We start from the raw sequence: 19,945 nt of genomic DNA, 5'->3' as shown, positions 1-19,945 counted from the left end.
GACAAAGATAAAATGTAAAAATAACCACAGATGTCATTTAAAAAAAAAAAAAAGAACATGGAAGAAACACAGCACAATCATCAGCCTGCAAAGCCTGAAGAATGGAATATGTAAGGGATAGTTCCTGCAGCCTTGTGCAGAAAGGTGAGCAGCATATTGTTTGCACGCTATACAGAGCAGCACACGTATCTCCAAAGTACTCAAACCCCTGTTTTATTGCTTGGATAAAGGAGGAATGATAGTTCTGGTGGTATCTTCTGGATAGTTCTGGAACAGGTCTGGTTCTCACCGACCTGACCAGAATTTTGTGGCTGACCTCCTGGTCAAGGGGCCACACTGCTGTCCTGGTCCTCAAGGATTTCTTCCCAATTCCACCAGCATTTATCTTGAATCAATGGACTTTGGAGCTGGAACAGGAAAGCTCTTGATACTTGACTCTGATCCCTACTTAGGGCTGAACAAGCCAGATTTAAGTTACTACAGCATGAAAGATAAGCCTCGTCTGGCCATTTCTGATAGAGGGATCTTCCTCATGGGAAGGGATCTATTAGACCCATTCTATTTTTGTTTTTGCAGGAGCTATTCTACTTCTGTTTATAAAACCCCCAGCATGTATTTCTACACGTTTCAAGGCTAATGGTCACAGCCTCCTAAACCAAAGTAACATCCCATTCAGGGTTCTATAATATGGAGAAAACTTATCTTTAACCTCAAATTTTCCCTTCATAGAATTTTACTTATTCAGAGAAACATCTGATGAGGTCCAAGAGGACCTTCCTCCTGCTTGTCGTTTATCTGTGCTGCTCTTGTGATCCCCCCATCACATCCAGCAAGGAAGAAGAGTTGGGATGACCTGCTCTAAGCATCACAAAAATCAATGGCGGCAGGGGGAAATGACACCATGACACCACCACCTTCCTTTCTACTTCAAATCAAATCCCCTTTAGTTACTTCAGTTACTATTTCAGCCTTTGGTGCTTGCAGTTGTTCTTCCTGGACCAAGGCTAAACTATGCTGTTTGATGGTGTTCCCTTCTGCCTAGATTGAAGGGCAGCACATCAGGATTAGAAGAGAGATTGTAAAATTTATGAATTTTGGCCAATGATATGGATCAGATACAGCTGCTTGTCTGGTTTTGTCTACAAATCAGGTCTCTAATTTGGTATTGCATCATATAGGCATCAATAAAAAGGGAAGGGCTACATTGCTGGTATACAAGTCTTTTGACATGGCAATTCTTACCAAGGCAAAGACTAGAATACCTGAATCCTTCTCTCCCACCAACTTACAGCCCTGAGCACATGAATCTTTCAAAAACAATAATTTTGCACATCACAAAACTTGATGCCAGCAAGATGGTCTTGGCTTTTGCTTCCAGATGCAAGACATTGATACACAAAGGTTCTGAAAGTTTTATGCATCAGAATGCAGCACCTCATCTACAAAGAAGGATCTAAAACTGTAACTGCTCAGCAGATTTCAGTCACAGTCCAGCTGCAACAGTGCAAACTTCTTGAATGGTAAGTGAAGACACAAGGCAGGCTGGTGAGGCTCATCCCTGTTAGAAAGCTGAATGGGATGCACTGACCATGAGTCTGCTTGTCAGGAGTATGGGTTCTTGACTGAGGCATCCAAGCTGATGTAAAGTCAAGAACAGCCTTAGGTAAGGTATGTGATCTTTAACCTGCAAGGAAGGTGTGTTCAGCCTACCTGCCAGAAAAAGTGGCACCACCACAGCCTAGGACAAATAGATGTAGCTTAGCAAGAAGGAACTGCAGGTCACTTACAGAGTTCTGGATATTGAAGCACGGCTCATGTTGCTGGAAGGGATTGGGGCTGTCCCCGTCCTCCAAATTACGTGAGGCAGTGTTCTGTCGCACTCGGGAGAGAGGCTGAATGACGCCTGGCTTGGTCTGCTTGTGCCAATACCACACAACAGGGGAAAGGGCAGAGGAAGAGAAGAGAGGCAGGGAAGAGAAATGAGCAGTTAGGACAGCAAGATGGCTCTGACATGCAAGTGAATAAGGCAAATCCATGCATCTGAGCTCAATTCCTCAGCTGTGCTACTAACTCCCTCTACCAGCCTGGGAGGAAGAGCTACTGAAGCAAATAGCAGGCAATGCCTCTGGTGGAAGTATTTTGGACAGGCAGAGAGCTTGAGCTTCAGACTAGTTAGGGTAAAGATGAGGCCCAAAGGGTAAGCCCAGGACACAAGAATCTGCCATAATAGCAGGCAGCTGCAAGGGTCGGAGGGGTATGGCATGAGTACGTCAGTTTGGGAGAATGCAAGCATCATGAATGGGAGATGCAGTTGGGAAACACCAGTCAGGAGTGGGTAATAGCAAAAGCCTGGCGTGCAACTGAACTGAGCCCCAACTAGGGCTCCAGTTAGAAATGCAAACACAGGCAGGAGTGAGGAGCAGAAAAAAGTGTCTGAGGTTTGACCTAGATGCCATCACTGTTGGATGTTGTGCGGAAGGGAACAAAACATCAGATACCAGAGAGAGCAGAGGTAGGAATTGAGTGAGCCAGCTGAAACTACATGAGTGAAAGCTGCAAGCGTAAACAGGAATAAAAGCTGCAAAAATACTTGCATCAAGCTTTCAAATCAGGAAAATTTAAGGCTTAGTGCATTTGTACAAACTTCAGGTATAATGGTGGGCTAAAGAAGAGAATACAAGAGCCAATAGTGAGGTCTGTAGGGCTGGAAGTGAGCACACATAGATGGACGAGGCAAGCTCAAAATGCAGGAGGAAACATAGGGACACTACAATAAGATCTCACGGCAGATGTACTTACTGATTTGCTGTCATCCTGCGATGCAATGAAATTAATGGAAGCCTGAAAACAGGAATAAGGGTAAATTTGCTGTCAATACAGGAACTCCTTAGTTCACCCTGCTCCATATAAAAACAGACATTAAAAACTCCCAAACCAACCCCCCTGCCCCTACCTCATACAGGAAAAAGCCTGGAAGTCCCACACCAACTCCCCCATACCTTATTCTTCACATGGGGAGCAGCACAGAGCCCTCCCACATGAACAACCTCTCCCAGTTTGTCCTGGTGTGTGAGAAGACACACGCGAGACTCTGTGCAGGTTTGGGCACGGACTCCCCCCCCCCCCCCCCCGCTCCATTTCTGCTCCAGCTCAACTGATCCTGGCCTGTGTTATAACCCCTGCCCCTGCACTTGCTACTGAGCTTCAGCAAAGCCATCAGCACCACAGCTTCTCTGCCAGGAAGCATTCACAGATGCCATCTCAGCAGCAGCTAGCAGGGAACAGCCTCTGGTGTGGGCCTGCTGTCCTGAGAGCTGCTCTCCGCAGTGCAGGCCCCAGCACACACCAAGCCCGAGAGCCGGAAAGCGCGGAGCTGGAGGCAGGGGCTAAGAGCAGCGGTGCCAGGTGAGAGCAGCACAGAGCAGTGGCACACACTGCACACCAACAGGCACTTACAAAGCGGGTCTCCCTGCCTGACAGGTGAGCAGGCCGAGAGGCTGCAGGTGTCTGGAGAGGGGCAACGCCAGGGAGAATCGTCAGGGGAGAGAATCAGAAAGAAAAACGAAGAGACCAGGTTTCCTATGTGAGAGGCTGAGACAAGCACCTTCTCCCCAGCGCAAACATCGCAGTTTCCCAAGTTGCCCGGAACTGTCAGTGTCCACACAACTCCTCGCTGTCTGCCATGAAGATGGCCCCTCCGCACACACGCGTGCACACATGCATGCACACACATACACACAACCCCATCACAAAACCGCTCCTTCCCCCCACCCCTGCCTGCTTCATCCCCCCACCAAAAGCTCACAGAACCCAAAGCCAGGCAAGATCATCATCAGGACAAAGGATTCAATTTCTCTGAAAAATTATTTCAAAACTCCAAGAGCTCTGAAATAAGCCTATAAATCCTGTTAGGACTATAAGAAGTCAAACTTAAGGAATTTACTTTAAAAATAGATGGAGGTAGAGAATTAGTGATGCAATTCCTCGAAATTTCTACTCTGGAGCAACAATTTGAAGGTCAGCCTCCTGGATCCCCAGAAAACATACTAGCCTCAAGGCTCGTGATTATCTGTGTCCTTCAGTATCTCCTGTTGGACCTGTTCCACTTTGCCTAAAGTTCATTGTGAAGACGGAACTAAATCTACCAGACATAACCTTACATGACATGTAGGTGACTGCCGTTCAAGGCTCTGATCAAAAAAGTATTAAATAATGTGAAAAACAATAGTAAATGAATTGTGACAGAAGGCTCATATACAGAATGCAGGACTGAGGATGCCATTAGCCAGCCTAACAATTCAGCATTGTGACAATAAAGCACCTTTAAGAACAAGTGCCAAAGTCACTAATTTATAACAGCCATACACCATGCAAGGGGAGAAGACTATCAGAAGCGATATACAGAGTAGATGTCAGAAACGGAGATCTCAAAGCAGTGAGTAAAACTGCTAAAGACCTGAAAAGGTTAAAATAAAGGACAAATTCATGAGATTGGATGTGTTTTAAGAAATTAATAGAATCTCACATGGCATACACATTTCTGAACACAGAACTAAAACAGAAAAGCAAGAAAAAAATATATGCTATATTGTATACATTAATCAACAGGTTTCTTAAGCTAAAGAATCTAAACTGACAGAGTGGAGTATAAATTACAGCAAGTGCTAAGTAACAGGAAATTTGAGACATCCAACTTAGAATTGGAAAGGCAAATGCCTGCATCCCTGCATCTGCAAAACTGCTACCAGCATGCTCCACCCTCCATAGAATGCATTAGTGAAACTTTTTCTGTCCTTCACAGAGTCCAAGGAGCAAAGTTTCATCTGAAACGTTTCTACAATCAGAGTAGTGGCTGCTACTAGAAGACAAACCTTCTCTGTTGCCACAGGAAGTTGGACAACGACAAGCCACTAGACCCTCCGATGCCAAGCAGAATCAAGCAAGTTTATCCTGAGTTAGAAGAGCTGATGATGGCATTTGCCACAGAGTAGACAATTGCAAGGACATGCCACTGAGCCTCCAATGCCAAAACACTGATGAGCAAATAACTTCAGGGGTATCATGAAAGCTGCCTATGACAAGTTGGAACAAGGGAAATTCCAATCAGATACTATCAAAAAAAAAAAAAACACCCAAAAACCAAAAGCCAAAATCATAATGAGGGTAGTCAAGCATTGGGATCCAGAGAGATGTGGGCTCTCCATCCCTAGAGGTACTCAAAATTTGACTGGACATGGCTGTGGGCAGCTTGATGCAACTGAACCTGCTCTGAGAGGGGGCTTAGACCAGAGGTCCCTTCCAATGTAAATCATTCTATGAACAGCTATAGGGCCACCCTTGGGGATTTGCGCTTCCTTTTCAACTGCGAACTGAGGACCTTTAAAGAGAAAGCAAATGCAGATCTAGATCTCTTTCCTTTGTAGACAAAGGAGTAGCATCCCCACCGCATAAACACTTCTGGATAAAAGAACCTAATCACAAAGACACTTGCCACATGTGCTGAAAGGAAAACTTACAAACACCCAAAGATATAACTCTGATCAACATGCAACTGCTGTCAGAAAAGCAAGTAAGTAAATATAAGCAGCTGGAGCAGAAAGTATTGAAATAGTGTTACTGTACTATATTACTATATGTATTACTATAGTCTGTATACTACTATAGCATCTTCTCACAATCTTATTGCGTGCTTGGTGTTCACTCAAACTCCCAGGATCCAAGAATTGAGAGAGAGGCAAAATATGCCAAGGAAGCACTCCTGTGATCTAAGATGGGCTGAGCTGTTGCTCACTACTTCTCCCTTCTCCTATTCTCTGCTCCCAGCCACATGGTCCTGACCCTTCTCCTGAAATCAGTGTGAACGCTCACCTCAACCCCAAGATGATCCAATTCAGTTCACTAAGCTGGTGAAAAACTAACCCAGGAATAAAGCATATCATTTTTTTCCAACTTAGAGAGCTGAACTGACTCAGCAAAAGATCAGGTAAGATCCAGAGCTGGTAGGACCAAATAGCTGGGAATGTGGGACAAGTGAGCATGACTGTCCTTTTTGAGAGCAGTTGCACTCCAAAAGGCATGCAACAGATACAAAATGACCAGGTGTAGAGCATACAGAACAATTTTCAATTCATTCCAGCTCATAACATAACAACTATGACATGTAACGACTGCGAAAGCAAAAAATGTGAAAATCCATTCAAGAGCATTTCCTTTCACAAGGCACAACCAATTTGTGAAACTTACTGCCACAGGATGAAAAATGAAATCAAGGACTTAGCAAGATTTAAAAGGAAAGATTAGAGTTGATATAGGTAGCAAGAATAGCTAGTCAGAAGAGGCCACGCTTACAAAAATATCAAGAATTACAAAAAACCAAAAAAATCTCCCATTTCAGAGCTAAAGCTGGCCTCTAACTAAAGAAGTTTAGAAGATACTTCCTAAGAGTAGGTTAACCTGTAACTGTTTGCTGTAGGATCCTTGAATTTTCTCCAAAACAGCTGTTGCAGACTGCTGACAGTCAGAAACAGAACTAGTCATCTCTCTGGGAGACAGACTACAAAATGGGTTCCAGATCTGAGATGATCTTTGCACTTCTCTGAATCCTGACTTCTCCATCTCTTCTGAAGTACCAATTGCCAGAATTAATTATATAAGGCATTGGCGAGGCCATTCTCAAAAGACAGACAACCACCATTTTGTAGGCAGGCGTTCCAGGTATTGTCCTGCTCGTTACACCGATAATTAAATTAAACTTTAGAGGAATAACTTCCTGCTGAATTTATGACTAGCTAGTCATACTCCTGGGTCTCTGAGACATTTTGAAAGAGCAGAGCTGCTCTTCTAGTTTTGGAGTGGCCTCCCTTGAGGTATACCTCTCTGCCTCAGAGGTATTCAAATACACAAATCATTCTCAGCTTCTTCTGCCCTTCTGCACTGGTGCCATCTTGCCCCAGAAACATGCCTCCCTACCTTTTGCCAGATTGCCTGTCCTGGGTGCATTCTCACCTGCTGATTACCAGGAGAATAGGGGGTTTCCCGCCTGGAATTTCCTGTCCCAGACTCGCCCGCAGGAGCCTGAAAGACAAAAGACAAAGCCAGAAAGTTACTGTACAGCAGCAACTCCCATGCACCTCCCTTAGCAGAGAGACCAGGAGGCAAAAGAGAGCACTGACATCCAAACTGAAGCCAACTGTAGGCCACCTCACAGCAAGGGAGCAGAATTAGCACTGGGCCCAACAGCAACTGTCATATGGTAGAAACTTGCAAAAATCACTAGAAACAGCCAGAGAATTACATTAATTAGAATTAAGATCATATCCAAATGCCTTGCAAGGCCAACCGAATCATGTTAAAGCCTTCTGCCTCATAAGACATCCCCAGGAATCCTTTCCCTTTAACTTCTCTTTAGCCATTGACAGAATGAGCCATAGTGTAGACAAACCTCCTGTTGTATGGACACTGAGCACTAAAAGTCATTCCTAACTGAAAGGGGACAAGATTAATCCCCAACCACATCCATTGTCTTTGGAGTAGCTTAGAACATAGGAAAGACAGGGATCTCATCCCTTCCATAGGAACCTTGATCGCCAGTGCTCACGCTCAGAGGCAGCCTACAGCCAGCCTCAACAGCTACAAGAGAGCAGAGTCCAGCTAATTACCTACAGTCTAACCACGGGATTAAGGAGCATGATTTAAAAAGTAAATTGGAAGCCTAAAGATGGAAAAAGGTCATTTCTACAGATTTACAGAACTGTTTAAGCAAATCTAAGGTTCCATGATCATTAATACCATATCCATGCACTAGTGAATCATCTAACCACGTTAATTTGATTGAGATCAGCCTTGGACAATTGCATTTCTACTGGCCAAGCCAGGAGATGTGACCTGAGGTTTATATTGGAGAACAGAAAATATCTGACCCTTCTTAGTGCTGGAGTAACAGAGAACGTGGCAGTCTCAGCTGATCTACTTCCACACCACCACTGCAAAGGGTGTTCTTGCTCACCCTGCTTCTGGCTACAGGTATCAGCCCTTCCCTTGTGCCAGCACATGCAGCTTTGCAATACACCAAGGAGGGAGCTGTTCTGCAGAGAACTAATCCTACCAAGAAAATACTGTTTTTTTTCAGGGATATCAGTTCCCTAACCCAGCTGATACGACTGCTCCAGTTCTGGTGTCAGCACACAGAAAGGAGAAGAACATCTAGACAGGGGAATCAGTCCCTTTTGGCAGCAATGTGGAACTAGATTGGCTTAAGATAACTGTGACACCTACCTCCAGACTGATGATACCTGATCTGGCATAAAGTCTGCCTTCAAAAAGGATCAGTGCTTTTTCTAACTACTGCTTTTTTGGTCCGTTACCAGGAACGTTAAAACCGGATTTCTGCAATGTCCAAATGACAGCCTTTGCATTTAAGCTATTGAGAGGTTACAGATATTCCACTACATGCCTCTCTCAATCCTTAGATGCCCACACATCTATGAAAAACAAATCCTCACCAAGGAACTAGGCTACAAACTAAGAGAACTACAGCTAAGTGGGATTATTTCTGGGTGAGTGGGAGGGGATGTTTGTTGGTTTGCAGTTGTTTTGGTTCTCTTGCTTTTTAGAGCTCCCAAAAGGCTGAGAAAAATGGAAGAAGTGGAGAGTGATGTGGTGCTAATCTGCAACATGAGATTTTTGGGGTCTAGTCTTTGTTCTATTAAAGGTTTGCTGTGCAACACTAAGAAAGTTAAATATAGACAGATTTTTCCAGAATGAAAAGTAAAATTCTCCCTTGAAATCTGAAAGTCTAGAAATGCTGAAATCTTTCACTTTGAAGAACAGCAGGTCCCTGGGCTGTAGATGAACTTTGTCAGCTGCGCTGCCTCTTAGTTTTCAGAAGTCTAAAAATGGCTTTATTTGTTCAAGCCCAGATCCATAAGTGTGACACCATCACCATTCTCCTATAAGCCCTGCCAGCTCCCTGCTCTCACAACCACAGCAGACAGGGACCACCACTGCTTCTAGTCTGACCCCTGCCTACCCAGAGAGATACTGGGGGAGTTGTGGGGGGAAAGAGTTGCTCCCCATCACACAAACCACTGCCTCCCCTCCAAGAGGGGCTTAGCAGCATGCACGCTTGGCAATAACTGGGGTACATTAGTGGCTGGAGTCATTGACTGACAGCCTCTGCACACAACACTACAGAAACATGTCATTGCTGAATGTTAAGCAGGACCAGTGCCTGCACAAGCCTCGTGCTGCCAGGCATCTGGGGTCCAGTGCATGCGCATTGGTTTAGTAGAATGCAGGTGGCTTTAACTGCGTGATTGCATGCTACACACAGCATGCTGTGAGACTGCTTGCCTTGGAGTAAAGGTTGGTCTTCAGCACTCCCCCCCTGCCATAGCCCAGGGGTGGGCCCCCCAGACAAGCCTTGCCTGCTGCTTTCCCCTTTCGGTTAGCCACCACAAAGGGGTTTTCACTGAAGAGGATCGGCTGAGAGTCGACCATACACTCTTGCTCTGGCGTCTTTGGCATCTGGTCCTGGGACTGGGGGCAACCCGTGGGATCCTGCTCGGCTAGCAAGGGCTTTTCTGCCCCACTTGTGCACTTGTCAGGTGATGCAGGGTCCTGGGGAAGACCAGGCACACTTCTGATGATCGGGCCTGCGGCTGTTTCTGGGTCTGAATCCCGGCTATCCTGTGCCACTGGCCGAGACAGCATAGCGCAGTCACCCTCCATGCTGGAGCTGGCCCTATTACACTGAACAAGCTGAGAGGAAAACAAAAGGATCAGAAAGACATAGAGAGAACAGAGTAAAGAAGAGGAGTGAGAAAATATAGAGCAGTTGCTGCTACCACCAATGATGAAGGCTAGGGAAAAGAAGTCCAGCACTGATGCCCACCCACCCTGCCGTCCCTTCGCTCTCTTCTACTCCATCACCGAGTCTGCTGGTGATCCTGAATGCTACTTCCAAGAGTGGACCTTGATGTCTTCATGCAATACATACACCAGGTACTTCACATGCACTTGCATACTCCCAACTCTCACGCACGTTCCAGCCTGCACTTCCAGCAGCTCATCAGTAACATTGCAACCCTCTAGCAAAAGTGATTGCCAAAACCAGCACAGACACAGATCCTCTCTCATCTCCTTGCAGCAGATCCTCAATGCAACTCCATCACAAGGCCAGTCATCATGTGTCTCACCCCAGCATACTTCCAACATAGCTCCACTACTTCTGCACACAAAAAAATGCCTCTCGCCTTGCTCCAATGCACTTCCACACAATTCTACCATATCACCCTATTGCTAGCCCCACGCAGTTCCACCATCCCTGTATAAGCCAATGTGCTTTTATGGCCCCACTTCATCATCATACACACCAACAGCAAGTAACAGAGAGCTAAATAATAGCTAACACGGAGCACAGATCCCTCTGAGTGCTCTTACTGAAGCAGGGATGAAACAGAGTTCCAGTTCTGCCTAGGCTAAACTGTACCCATCCAAGATGAAGCACTGACCTTTCCTCTTTTAATACTACAGAAGAGTGTCTGTTACCCCAGTCAAAGCCTTCTTCAGGGAAGCAGAAATGATCAGAGAACAATGTTCCAATCTCCTTCCATCCAACTGCCTGCTAGGGAGCAGAAAGAGCCCTTCTGCTCAGAGCACATTCTCCAACTCCCATGTAATGGCAGCACTCACAAAAATAGCTCTCAAGGGCTGGGTGGGCTGGTGACTACAATGGCAGCTGAGAGGCTCAGGAATTTCTGAGGCCCTCCCTCAACCTGTCAACCCCAACCTAACCTAAAGCAGCAGTTGGCAGAGCCCTGGATCATATCACATTCCTTCAGACAGTGAAGTCTGTACTACCCTTAGAAATTTTCTAATGTGGCTATGCCACTTCACAATGTCAAAAAAAAAAAAAACCTACCAAAAGAGAAAGAAAGAAAAACAAAAACCAAATCCATTCCTTTTCCTGAGTGCCATTAACTGCACTAGCAAGAGCTCTAATGCACAGGAAGTTATACCAGCCAAAAGTACTTTTAGGAACATTATCTGTCTCAGGAAAACAGAAGACAATGCATCATGAAGGCTCCAGCAATCCACCTCCACAGGGTAGGTCTGCTGATCCCGCGGCCAGCTACTCTGACCCTACTTCCACTCCCTGCTATTTTCCCTTGCCAAGCAGAAGAGCACAAATATCAACCAACCATGATTCCATGAGAGTCCTAACATCAACTCAGGCTACTTTGCTCACACAACAAGGAAAAAGGAAACAATACCTCTACAGCACTGTGGAGACGGGCATCCCAGCAGGTTTGCATGACGTTTGATCGATCATGGAAAGCCTCAAAACCCTATTCTGTTCAGAGCAAAAACTGAGCTTCATCCATCCCTCACTTTAATCTCCAGCACTACCACTGCAGCAGTGTACTCTAGTGCTGGAGGCCCTGTTCCCTCCACTTCACAGCGGGCTATTTTTATCAGACAAGTAACAATTTCTATTTTGGGTAAGTGAAAATTTTGGCAATGTAGCGTGCTTTTTTTTCAGCCTTGTCTCTGCCAATCCCCAGTTCAGGAGAGACGACAACCATGTTTTCCCTCGCATCCTCCAAGGCAAACATAGCACAAAATGCATTTGCAGTTTTGATCCATCACTTAGATTTGTTTCAGCCCTTGTTCTGGGGCAAATTTTAAATCTAACAAACAAACAAAGAAAAATAATCAATGTTTGGAAATTACAGAGAAATAGATTCAGACTAGAAAGTATAGACTGTTAATTAACTAGCCACAGTGACACTTTACTGAGAGATGTAACGTCTTTTCCATTACTCACAGTCCAGAAAGCAAAACAAGACTTTAAACGCTTTGCAGTGGCTAGATGCAGTTATTCATGGGTAAGGTTTTTCAAGCCTGTGCTACACAGAAAATTGAGAGATTACAATGGTTCCTTTATTACTAGGATGGGATTATCAGAAATTCTTGTGAAATGGGTACTCCACAGACATCAAGTTACTGAGAAGCTGGCACAGAAGCAGGGTGTCAGTGAGAAGAGCATCCTAATGAAGTTTCCTATTGAAAATTTTCAGTTGGAGTTTTAAATGTATGCAGACACAAAAGGCATGTATCACAGTAAGCCTTTATAACCATTGCTCACAAAAGAATCAATACACAGCAATACAGAATAATCCAAGCTAAATGTAAACATTTTGCACCTTCTTTAGGCACGATTCTTAGGGAACTCTCATCGGAAATTCTACTTGCAATCTATAGCAGAGTCACGACAGAGGGTCGGACCTCCTCCTGCTCAACTATGTGAAGAACAGCAGGGATGTGGGGCCTTCTTCTCCCACTGCCCCAAGAACACCTGAACCCTTTCCCTACAGTGAATCCAGATTGTTAGGAACGGACACTCCAGGTGGCACTGGCCACACTTCCCATCAAGGCACAGCATTAGAGTCCAGTCTTCTTAAAACGCACTGTTAGATAAAAGACTGCTTCAGGCCCATCTAGGAATCTATGTAGATGATCTGGCTTCCCTTGGCATTGGGAGAGTCAGAGGTTGAACTATCATTTACACAGCAACTAAAGATATATGGACACTGCTTAGAGAAGAAAGTAGTTGGTGAGAAGGTCACACTTGAGACAGGAAGAAATAGAAAAGTACTGTGGGAACAGGGCAATAACAGTAGTCATCTTAATCAAAGCAGACTGTCTGGACACAGACAACCTGATAATTGAATGACATGCTTTTCTGCTGGCCAAATTGATCCCAGTTTGAGCCTTTCTGCTGGCCAAATGGGCTAGGTGTAGTTCTGGAGGAAAGTAAAAACCTTGTCGTCCTTCAAGCTCATATCTCTTTCTGCATGTTCACAGTCTAAATAGACATATTTTTCAGACAGAGCAATGACAGGGTTGGGCAAAGGACAGCTGGAGGAAAATGAACATGGACACTATTTGGCCCTTCCCTTGCAACGAGACATTTATAGATGCCACCCATATACTCTAGCATTCCAGTGTGTGCAGCCCTACATTCCAGTCCCAGGCAGTCCCAGGCTGACACACTAAGGCAGAAGTTCCCAAATGCTGCTTTGGAGGACACAGGCTGTTCAGCAAACAGGCAGCTGCTTACATGGGGCTGGCTTTCCCCTTGTTTCCAGCTACTAAGTTACATTAATAGATGCTAAAAATACATTAAACCTTTCCCTGATAATATTTTTCTTTGTGAACAGCCACCAGCTATTCTGTGTAAATACCCAGGAGATAAAACCCAAAAGCTGCTGAGTATGGAGAGGAACAAAATGAGACAAAATTGGAGGCAAAGCAGAGCTCTAATAAGAGTGAAAACAGAAAAGCAAGAGGGCCTGAGGTTGTCTGGAAGGAATGAGATGGAGACAGTAAAGGTAAAAGAAATATTCCGGAAACAATGGAACGGGAATGCAGAAATGTTGGGTCTAGCAGCAGTGGAGGAGCAAAGGGTAATTTAACCTCTGATGATGCTAGCAAAGGGCTGGTCTTGCTGCAGCGGCAGAACAGGAACGGAGGTGAAGACCGAGGATGAGTGAAGGAGCAGGCAGAATCCCAGTGCAATAAATATGATGCAAATGCAGGGAAGACAAAATAATACCAAAGGAAACAAAGATGGAGAAGCGAGGTGACACTCCAAACAACACAGGACAGATATCACTTTGCAACGTGTGAAATTTGGATTCTCTCTTTGCTGAGCTGCTGTTACGTATCAGGGAATGAAATGCAGAGGTCAGAGGGGCAGGAGTACCCAGACTGTATCTAGGCTATATTATGATATGCAATCACTACCATTTTGCCTTTTGCAGTCCTAGATGGACCTGTGACTTTCCTTTAATTCTTGGCATAAGTGCCCTGCTTCCCCACTCCTTTCTAAACACCACCCTGCAATGAATCTGCAACCAAGCTCTGCAAATAAGATCACCATCTTCTATGTGAGGATCAGTCTTCCCCTCCCTCCTCTGGAACTTTCAGTAGTTGCTTCCTTCCAATCTCCCACACTGTCCCATTCACACCTACCCTGCTCTCCTGTTGGGCTGTTCTTCCTGCCTTGTTCTGAGATGCCTTCTTTTCCTTGTCCTAGCACCTACAGAGACTGCTTCCCCTTCCAAAATGGAAAGCAGTGTGGCTCTCTGCTCTCCTCATTTTCTCATTCTAATCTGATTTTCTGTTGTGGCTACCTTATATTTCAGAGAGTGTTTAAGTCTACCATAGTTTTGCTTCCCAGTTTTCCTCTGGAGAGCTTACTATCATCTCTCACATCAGGGCCACATGGAAGGGACTGACCACAGCTTCCCCACATAGGGACCCACACCTCAATGGCCCCTCACTTACAGCGCGATTGACTCTCTGTAAGCCACTGCTGGGCAAAGCAGCCAGGGTCCGATAGTCCAGTCTCAAAGGTTCACTCGTGATATTCTGGAGAGGGGCAAGGGGGAAAGCAAAAAACAAACAAAGAAACAACAACAAAAAACAAAATAAAACAAAACAACACCAGGAAGAGATCAGGCCAGAAATCAACTAAAGAGAGCAATTAAAAAGAAAACCACCCCCCGGGATGACAGGCCTAGTAAAACCAAGGCCTTATCTCCAGACACTCTGCAGGAAATTCCCATTGCTGGGAAATGAACCTGAAAGTGTTCCAAACACAACCATAAGGAAACATGACAGACATTGGGCTTCAGAAATACTATAGAGAATATGCCGCTGTGGGCCTGGTAAACACATACTGGTGCACAAATCCCCACCATGCCTCCTGTCCCCAGTATGCATCCTTATATGCATGCATATAAGGGTCCCCAGACCCTTATAGGAAGAGAAAGGAGCATTACATCCATAGCAGCTTTCTCCATATAGTATCCAGATGGACTTTCAGTCTGGATTTGAAGACCTTGAAAGAGAGAATCTACAATTCCCCTACAGTACATCTTCCCACCTTAAATCACACTTATTGTTCAATTTTTTAAAATTTGATTTCCCATTTGAATTTGTCTGGCTTTCAATTTCTAGCCACTGTTTTTTTACCATTTCTTCCATAATCATATAAAAGATTCCTTCATTTCTGATATCTTCTCTTAAACATTAAAGGTAATTTTTTTTTTTTTTGGGGGGGGGGGGAGGGAAAACAAGTTAAGGGGAAAGAGCACTTTTAGAGATTTCTCCAGCCTTTAAGTCCAGTTGACTTTTCTGTGACTCTCCAGTCCTCCCACCATGCTCCTCACCTCTGCCTCCTCCTCAAGTTGCTGTGTGGCTGCCTCCCGTTCCCTACGCATCCACTCCTTCCATGAGAACAGGACAGAGTCAGAGCAGCATCCAAGCAGTGCAGGCAAAGAGAGATGAAAAGAGGTCAGCACCATGCTGGGCAATAATTCCAGAGGGGAAGACAGAGGAGCATAAACAGGGTTGGTACCAGGAAAGGGTGAGCAGAAACCCAACACATGAGGGAAACTGAAGCAGGAATTCTGCATAGCATAAGCTAAGCTACTGCTAGCAAAAGATATGGGAACAGACACCCCATACAATATAAGCTAAGGTGTCACCAGGTGATGGGAAGAGGGCAGGTGCCTCTCACATCCTTAACAGGGCCAGTCTCGGGGAGAAAGGAGCTAAAGCCCTCCACATAGCACAAGATGAGGCATCACCAAGGGACAGGAGAAGACTGCTTATTGCTAGAAGAGACATCTTGACAGAGTACAGATTGGAGAGGCTGGAAGGGAATGGAAAAACAAATCTACGTAGCACAGGCCTGGCTGTCACTGAGGAAAAAACCTCAAAAACGACATGCTTGTTTATAGCATCACAATCAAAAATGCTATAGAGAGACAGAAATTGTAAAAGTATAAGGCAGGGCTTGAAACCAGCAGGTCAGTTCTCAATCATTCAGCACAGCACAGGAATATCATGTGGGAGTGACCAGTGATTGATCTCACAAGCGCTTTCCCCCAGCTACGGGCTTTCTTCCAAGCTTCATGAGGAAGGTAGTGATGTCTGTTATTTATCTTAAAGAACAACCTCTGCACATTTATACTTTTGTGACTTTTTGTCCTGCATCTATGTCACAGAGTGAGGGTCATGCACAAGCGAAGCTTCATTCTTCTATTCTGTTGCGTATTCCAACCTCCTGACTGCTCCCCCTAAGCAGCAGGACCCAGATGGTCCAGAAGTCCCAACAATGGCGGGATGGGAGGTGGGAGGCATTTAAGAAATACAGAGGGAGCTAACTGAAAATACTGATAATCACCCAGCCCTTCTCTTCAAAGGCTTCTGTGCATAACCATTAGCAAATAATCAGCGCCCAATATCACACCCTCACTCTCCAGACAATGAGTGACATGAGAAGACACTAATACTCGGGAGGATCACAAAATCAAAGGGATATTTCAGCTAAAGTCTATGCTGAAGTTGGTTATGCACGTTTTGGTCAAGTATTGCCTGTAAAATGAATGTTCAAGCTGACAGTAATCTTGCACATGATCCTTCTTTGAGGTCTTAAGTTGAAGAGAGACAAGAGGGCCAACCAGCCCAGACTGAGCTGAGAAGCGTTCAAAGCCCATCGTTGAAAACGGCTGAGCAAGGTTTTGGATTAAGATTAGAAAAAAAAATACACACAGAACCAGGATAGAAAAATGCACAAAGAATCAATCTGTGAAGATGCGGAGTTACTAATATTGTTATTAGAATCTGAATCAACAGAGAGTCAAACTTTGGAGATGTACGTACAGATTGAAACAGTGGTACTTGAAAAATTCTGAAAGACTAACGGTGAGCATAGCAAAGTCAAAATTCTTCCCCTCTTTCTTCAGTTTACAACCTTATTGTGATGAGCTGTGTTTGATCTTTTCCATCACTCTTGTGCAAAACTGAACTTAAAACACAAACGTCTCAGAGGACCAAATATAGTGACATAGGAACAGTGCTAGTGAGGATCAGGCACTGAGGTGGGAATTTCCTACTACATTATCACGGCTATAATACATTGCCATTGGTATAAATTTAGATTTAACCATTAAAGGCAGTATTAGAGACAAAATCCCAGGTTCAAGGTCTCAATAAAAGGCAGCTGCAGAAAAATATGTCTTTACTCTTCGGTCTCAGGCCATGGACAATGAAACAACAGAAGAGTCTGGAGCCTCCACTGCCTCCCCCCCCCCTACAGGCAATTCTGGAGGGGAGTCTTGGTCTCTGCTGATGACCAGGCTACAGGCATACTTCTCAGCTTTTCAGAGGCTGAGACAAACAAAATGCTATTTATAGTAAGCCACACTGTGGTGAGAGAAAACATAGTATATGAGAATACAGATCTTATAACAAGTTCTTAAATATACTTCAGCGCAACATCAGAATGTCTTTTTAAAATCCATCAGATTTAAAACGTCTTGAGAAATATGAAGACAGATTACTATGCATTGTTCAGCTTCTAGAAAGAATAATAATATTTGTTATAAGATGCCTACCGTTATTTTTAAATATTGCTGATGGTTGAATGCTGAATGGCTAGTTATTGCTAAGGTTTTTCTTCTAAATTAGCCATTTCAAAAATATTTAATTTCAAGTTTTCCATAACGAGCTGCCATAATACCATCAATACTTTTTAAAATGAGATATGGCCAATACTACCTCCCAGTCTATGAATGTTTTTCTTTCTTTTGGTCAAAGTCTTTGTGGTACTTTTAAGTAGTCTTAGCATCATTTATGGAAAGCCTTTGCCTACCTAACACTGAACTAATCCAACTAGCTCAGCCACAGCTGCATGGTTTTGGGAAAGGACTTGCTCTTGGTTTGTCCAGTTTTAGAGATGCTGACAATGATTCATACTATCTGCAGACTATTAGAGATCCTTATTAAAATCCATATGCTACTAACTTAAAACTGACAGGAATACCCTTTGCTGCAACATTACACAACAAAACCAGGCTTTCTCTGAAATCATAACAAACCACTCTCAGTTCCTTTCTGGGAAAGGAGCAAGATATATTAGAGGAAAAACCTAAACCTGATCTAATTTGGTTCTGCTTTGAGCAGAGCTGAATCAAATGCCTACAGATGTTCCTTTCAACCTAAATTATTCTATAATTCTATAAGGTCATTGCACTGCAAGACTGCCCGTCTAAGCATACATCTCAAACACCATCAGAACACCTTGCAGGTAACTGGGACAGAAAACTCTTGTCCTACACATGCTGATATTAATCTGACTAAGCTGTAGGCCAGCCAAGAAAGAGTAAAGGTTCCAAAGGGAGTCCATAACACGCTGAACCCCTTTTGTGTCTCTACCTCAGTCTTTTGTAAAGTTGTATTCCTGCACAGCCCATCGCAGCCATGCGCAGAAAGCAGAGCGGGATTGTATAAGTATATATGATTTTTTTAAAAAAATGATCACGTATACCACATGCCTGAAAGGCCATAAGGCCATTTTCTTGTTCATTGCCTTGTCCTCTTACAGTCTGTGCCACTGTCCATTCAACACCTTGGTTCTTTTTGCCAAAATAAATAACATCTTAAGTGTTAACTGAATTAGAAAGATCATCTTCATCCAGAATTGCCAACACAATTGCACTCTTGTGGGGTGGCAAATGTAAAACGTCAGGTAAAGTCTATTCAGTTGACAAATTACAACTACAGAAAGAACTTACAGAAATTTTAGGTGGATCTAAACTGGAAACCTGAAGAAACATTTGTAAAATATATCCACACATCTACCAGGAGAACAGAATCACAATTCACAATACTGAAGAATTCATTTCTCCCTCATCTTCCAGAAAGCTCCAACTCTGAATAAATTACATTTTTAAGAGGGGTAACTAGAAAACCCAAGTCCTTGAGGAGCTTGACTTTGCTAATCTATTTTCTGTGAAAGACTGGGATAACGGGCAGTAATACGGAAAAATGGCAGACCAGAAAAAATGGTCACGTGAACTAAAGGAGCACAGACTTGTGATTATCAGGGCCTCTTCTTCAAATTCAGGGCAACTTTGAGCTGTGCGTTCTCATCTTTTCTCATAAACACTCTGTCAGGTCATGGAGTGTTGTCTGGGGAGAACTGATTAAACATGGGATTTCTAAGCTGACGGGCCATTTTTCTCAAAGCTGCAGCTTTGAGAAAACATTGGTCAGAAAGTGGAAGAAGGTAACAATGAACAACTTTGTAAGTAACAGGAGAGTACCACCAAAGAGGTACAGAGGAAGGTATGGCTAAGTCAAAAAGCAGCTAGAATAGCTGAGATGTACTACGGAGAGAGAAGGCCCCAAGCTCCCCTCACAGCAATAACATTTTGGTTGAAGTACTTCTGTGCCATTTCCTTTAGGGCTCACAGCCTTGACAGAACTGCTGTCAAGAACAGACTCCCCTACATGAAAAATCTCTCACCACTTTCTCCATTTCTTCTCTCTCCCACTGAGTTGCTTCTCTCACCATTTCCATCTCCTAGGAGAGACCAAAGTTAGAGCCACTTCACCCAGTGCTCTCTCCCCCCCAGTAGAGCACCTACAACCTCATGAAAATTTTGGTCACGTCCTAGCGTACTCCTGATGAAAGAGCAATGACCTACTGATCCCATAAGAAGGAAGTCCACTACCTGGACAGACTGGCCTACCCATTATAGTGCCGATTACACACCAAGAGATTTCCCCGCTAGGGAATTTCAGAGACTTTTTCCACTCCATACCATTCTCCCAGTTGTAGCTAGAACGCCCACCTTCTGCAGGATCTCCAATTCTTCAGGGCTTAAATCCCGATCAATAGACGAGATACTCTCCAGGCTATTCTTGCGCCCAATACCAGCAGCAAAAGGATTTGCAATAATTCCTGGAGACATCTACAAAGCAAAAAGACAACAAAACATGGCAGAAGCACACGATATGCCATGCAATAGATTCCACATCCTGGGCTTCTAGACACAGAGTATCAAGATGATCCTAGGCGAGTCAG

The 19,945-nt window shown here is 44.3% G+C and overlaps 1 protein-coding gene across 39 annotated transcripts in view; it reads right to left on the bottom strand.

The window, feature by feature from the left end:
• The window catches only part of SCRIB (scribble planar cell polarity protein), a 121,548-nt gene that overhangs the window by 27,022 nt on the left and 74,581 nt on the right, over window positions 1-19,945 (bottom strand). For 5 of the 39 annotated variants that reach the window (XM_068933688.1, XM_068933693.1, XM_068933694.1 and 2 more), the window contains 7 exons: window positions 19,713-19,832; window positions 19,385-19,441; window positions 15,240-15,296; window positions 14,353-14,436; window positions 7,006-7,074; window positions 2,800-2,841; window positions 1,788-1,916 (listed from right to left, as the gene is read on the bottom strand). In XM_068933688.1, the coding sequence (XP_068789789.1) occupies window positions 1,788-1,916; window positions 2,800-2,841; window positions 7,006-7,074; window positions 14,353-14,436; window positions 15,240-15,296; window positions 19,385-19,441; window positions 19,713-19,832 (558 nt within the window). Of the gene's footprint in view, window positions 1-1,787; window positions 1,917-2,799; window positions 2,842-7,005; window positions 7,075-14,352; window positions 14,437-15,239; window positions 15,297-19,384; window positions 19,442-19,682; window positions 19,833-19,945 lie in introns of all 39 variants that reach the window. The other 34 variants (XM_068933689.1, XM_068933701.1, XM_068933708.1 and 31 more) reach the window with 20 other exon arrangements.

Source organism: Struthio camelus, chromosome 2 (genome assembly GCF_040807025.1).
Source record: "Struthio camelus isolate bStrCam1 chromosome 2, bStrCam1.hap1, whole genome shotgun sequence".
Lineage (NCBI taxonomy): Eukaryota > Metazoa > Chordata > Aves > Struthioniformes > Struthionidae > Struthio > Struthio camelus.
This window is presented reverse-complemented; position numbering and strand designations above follow the sequence as displayed.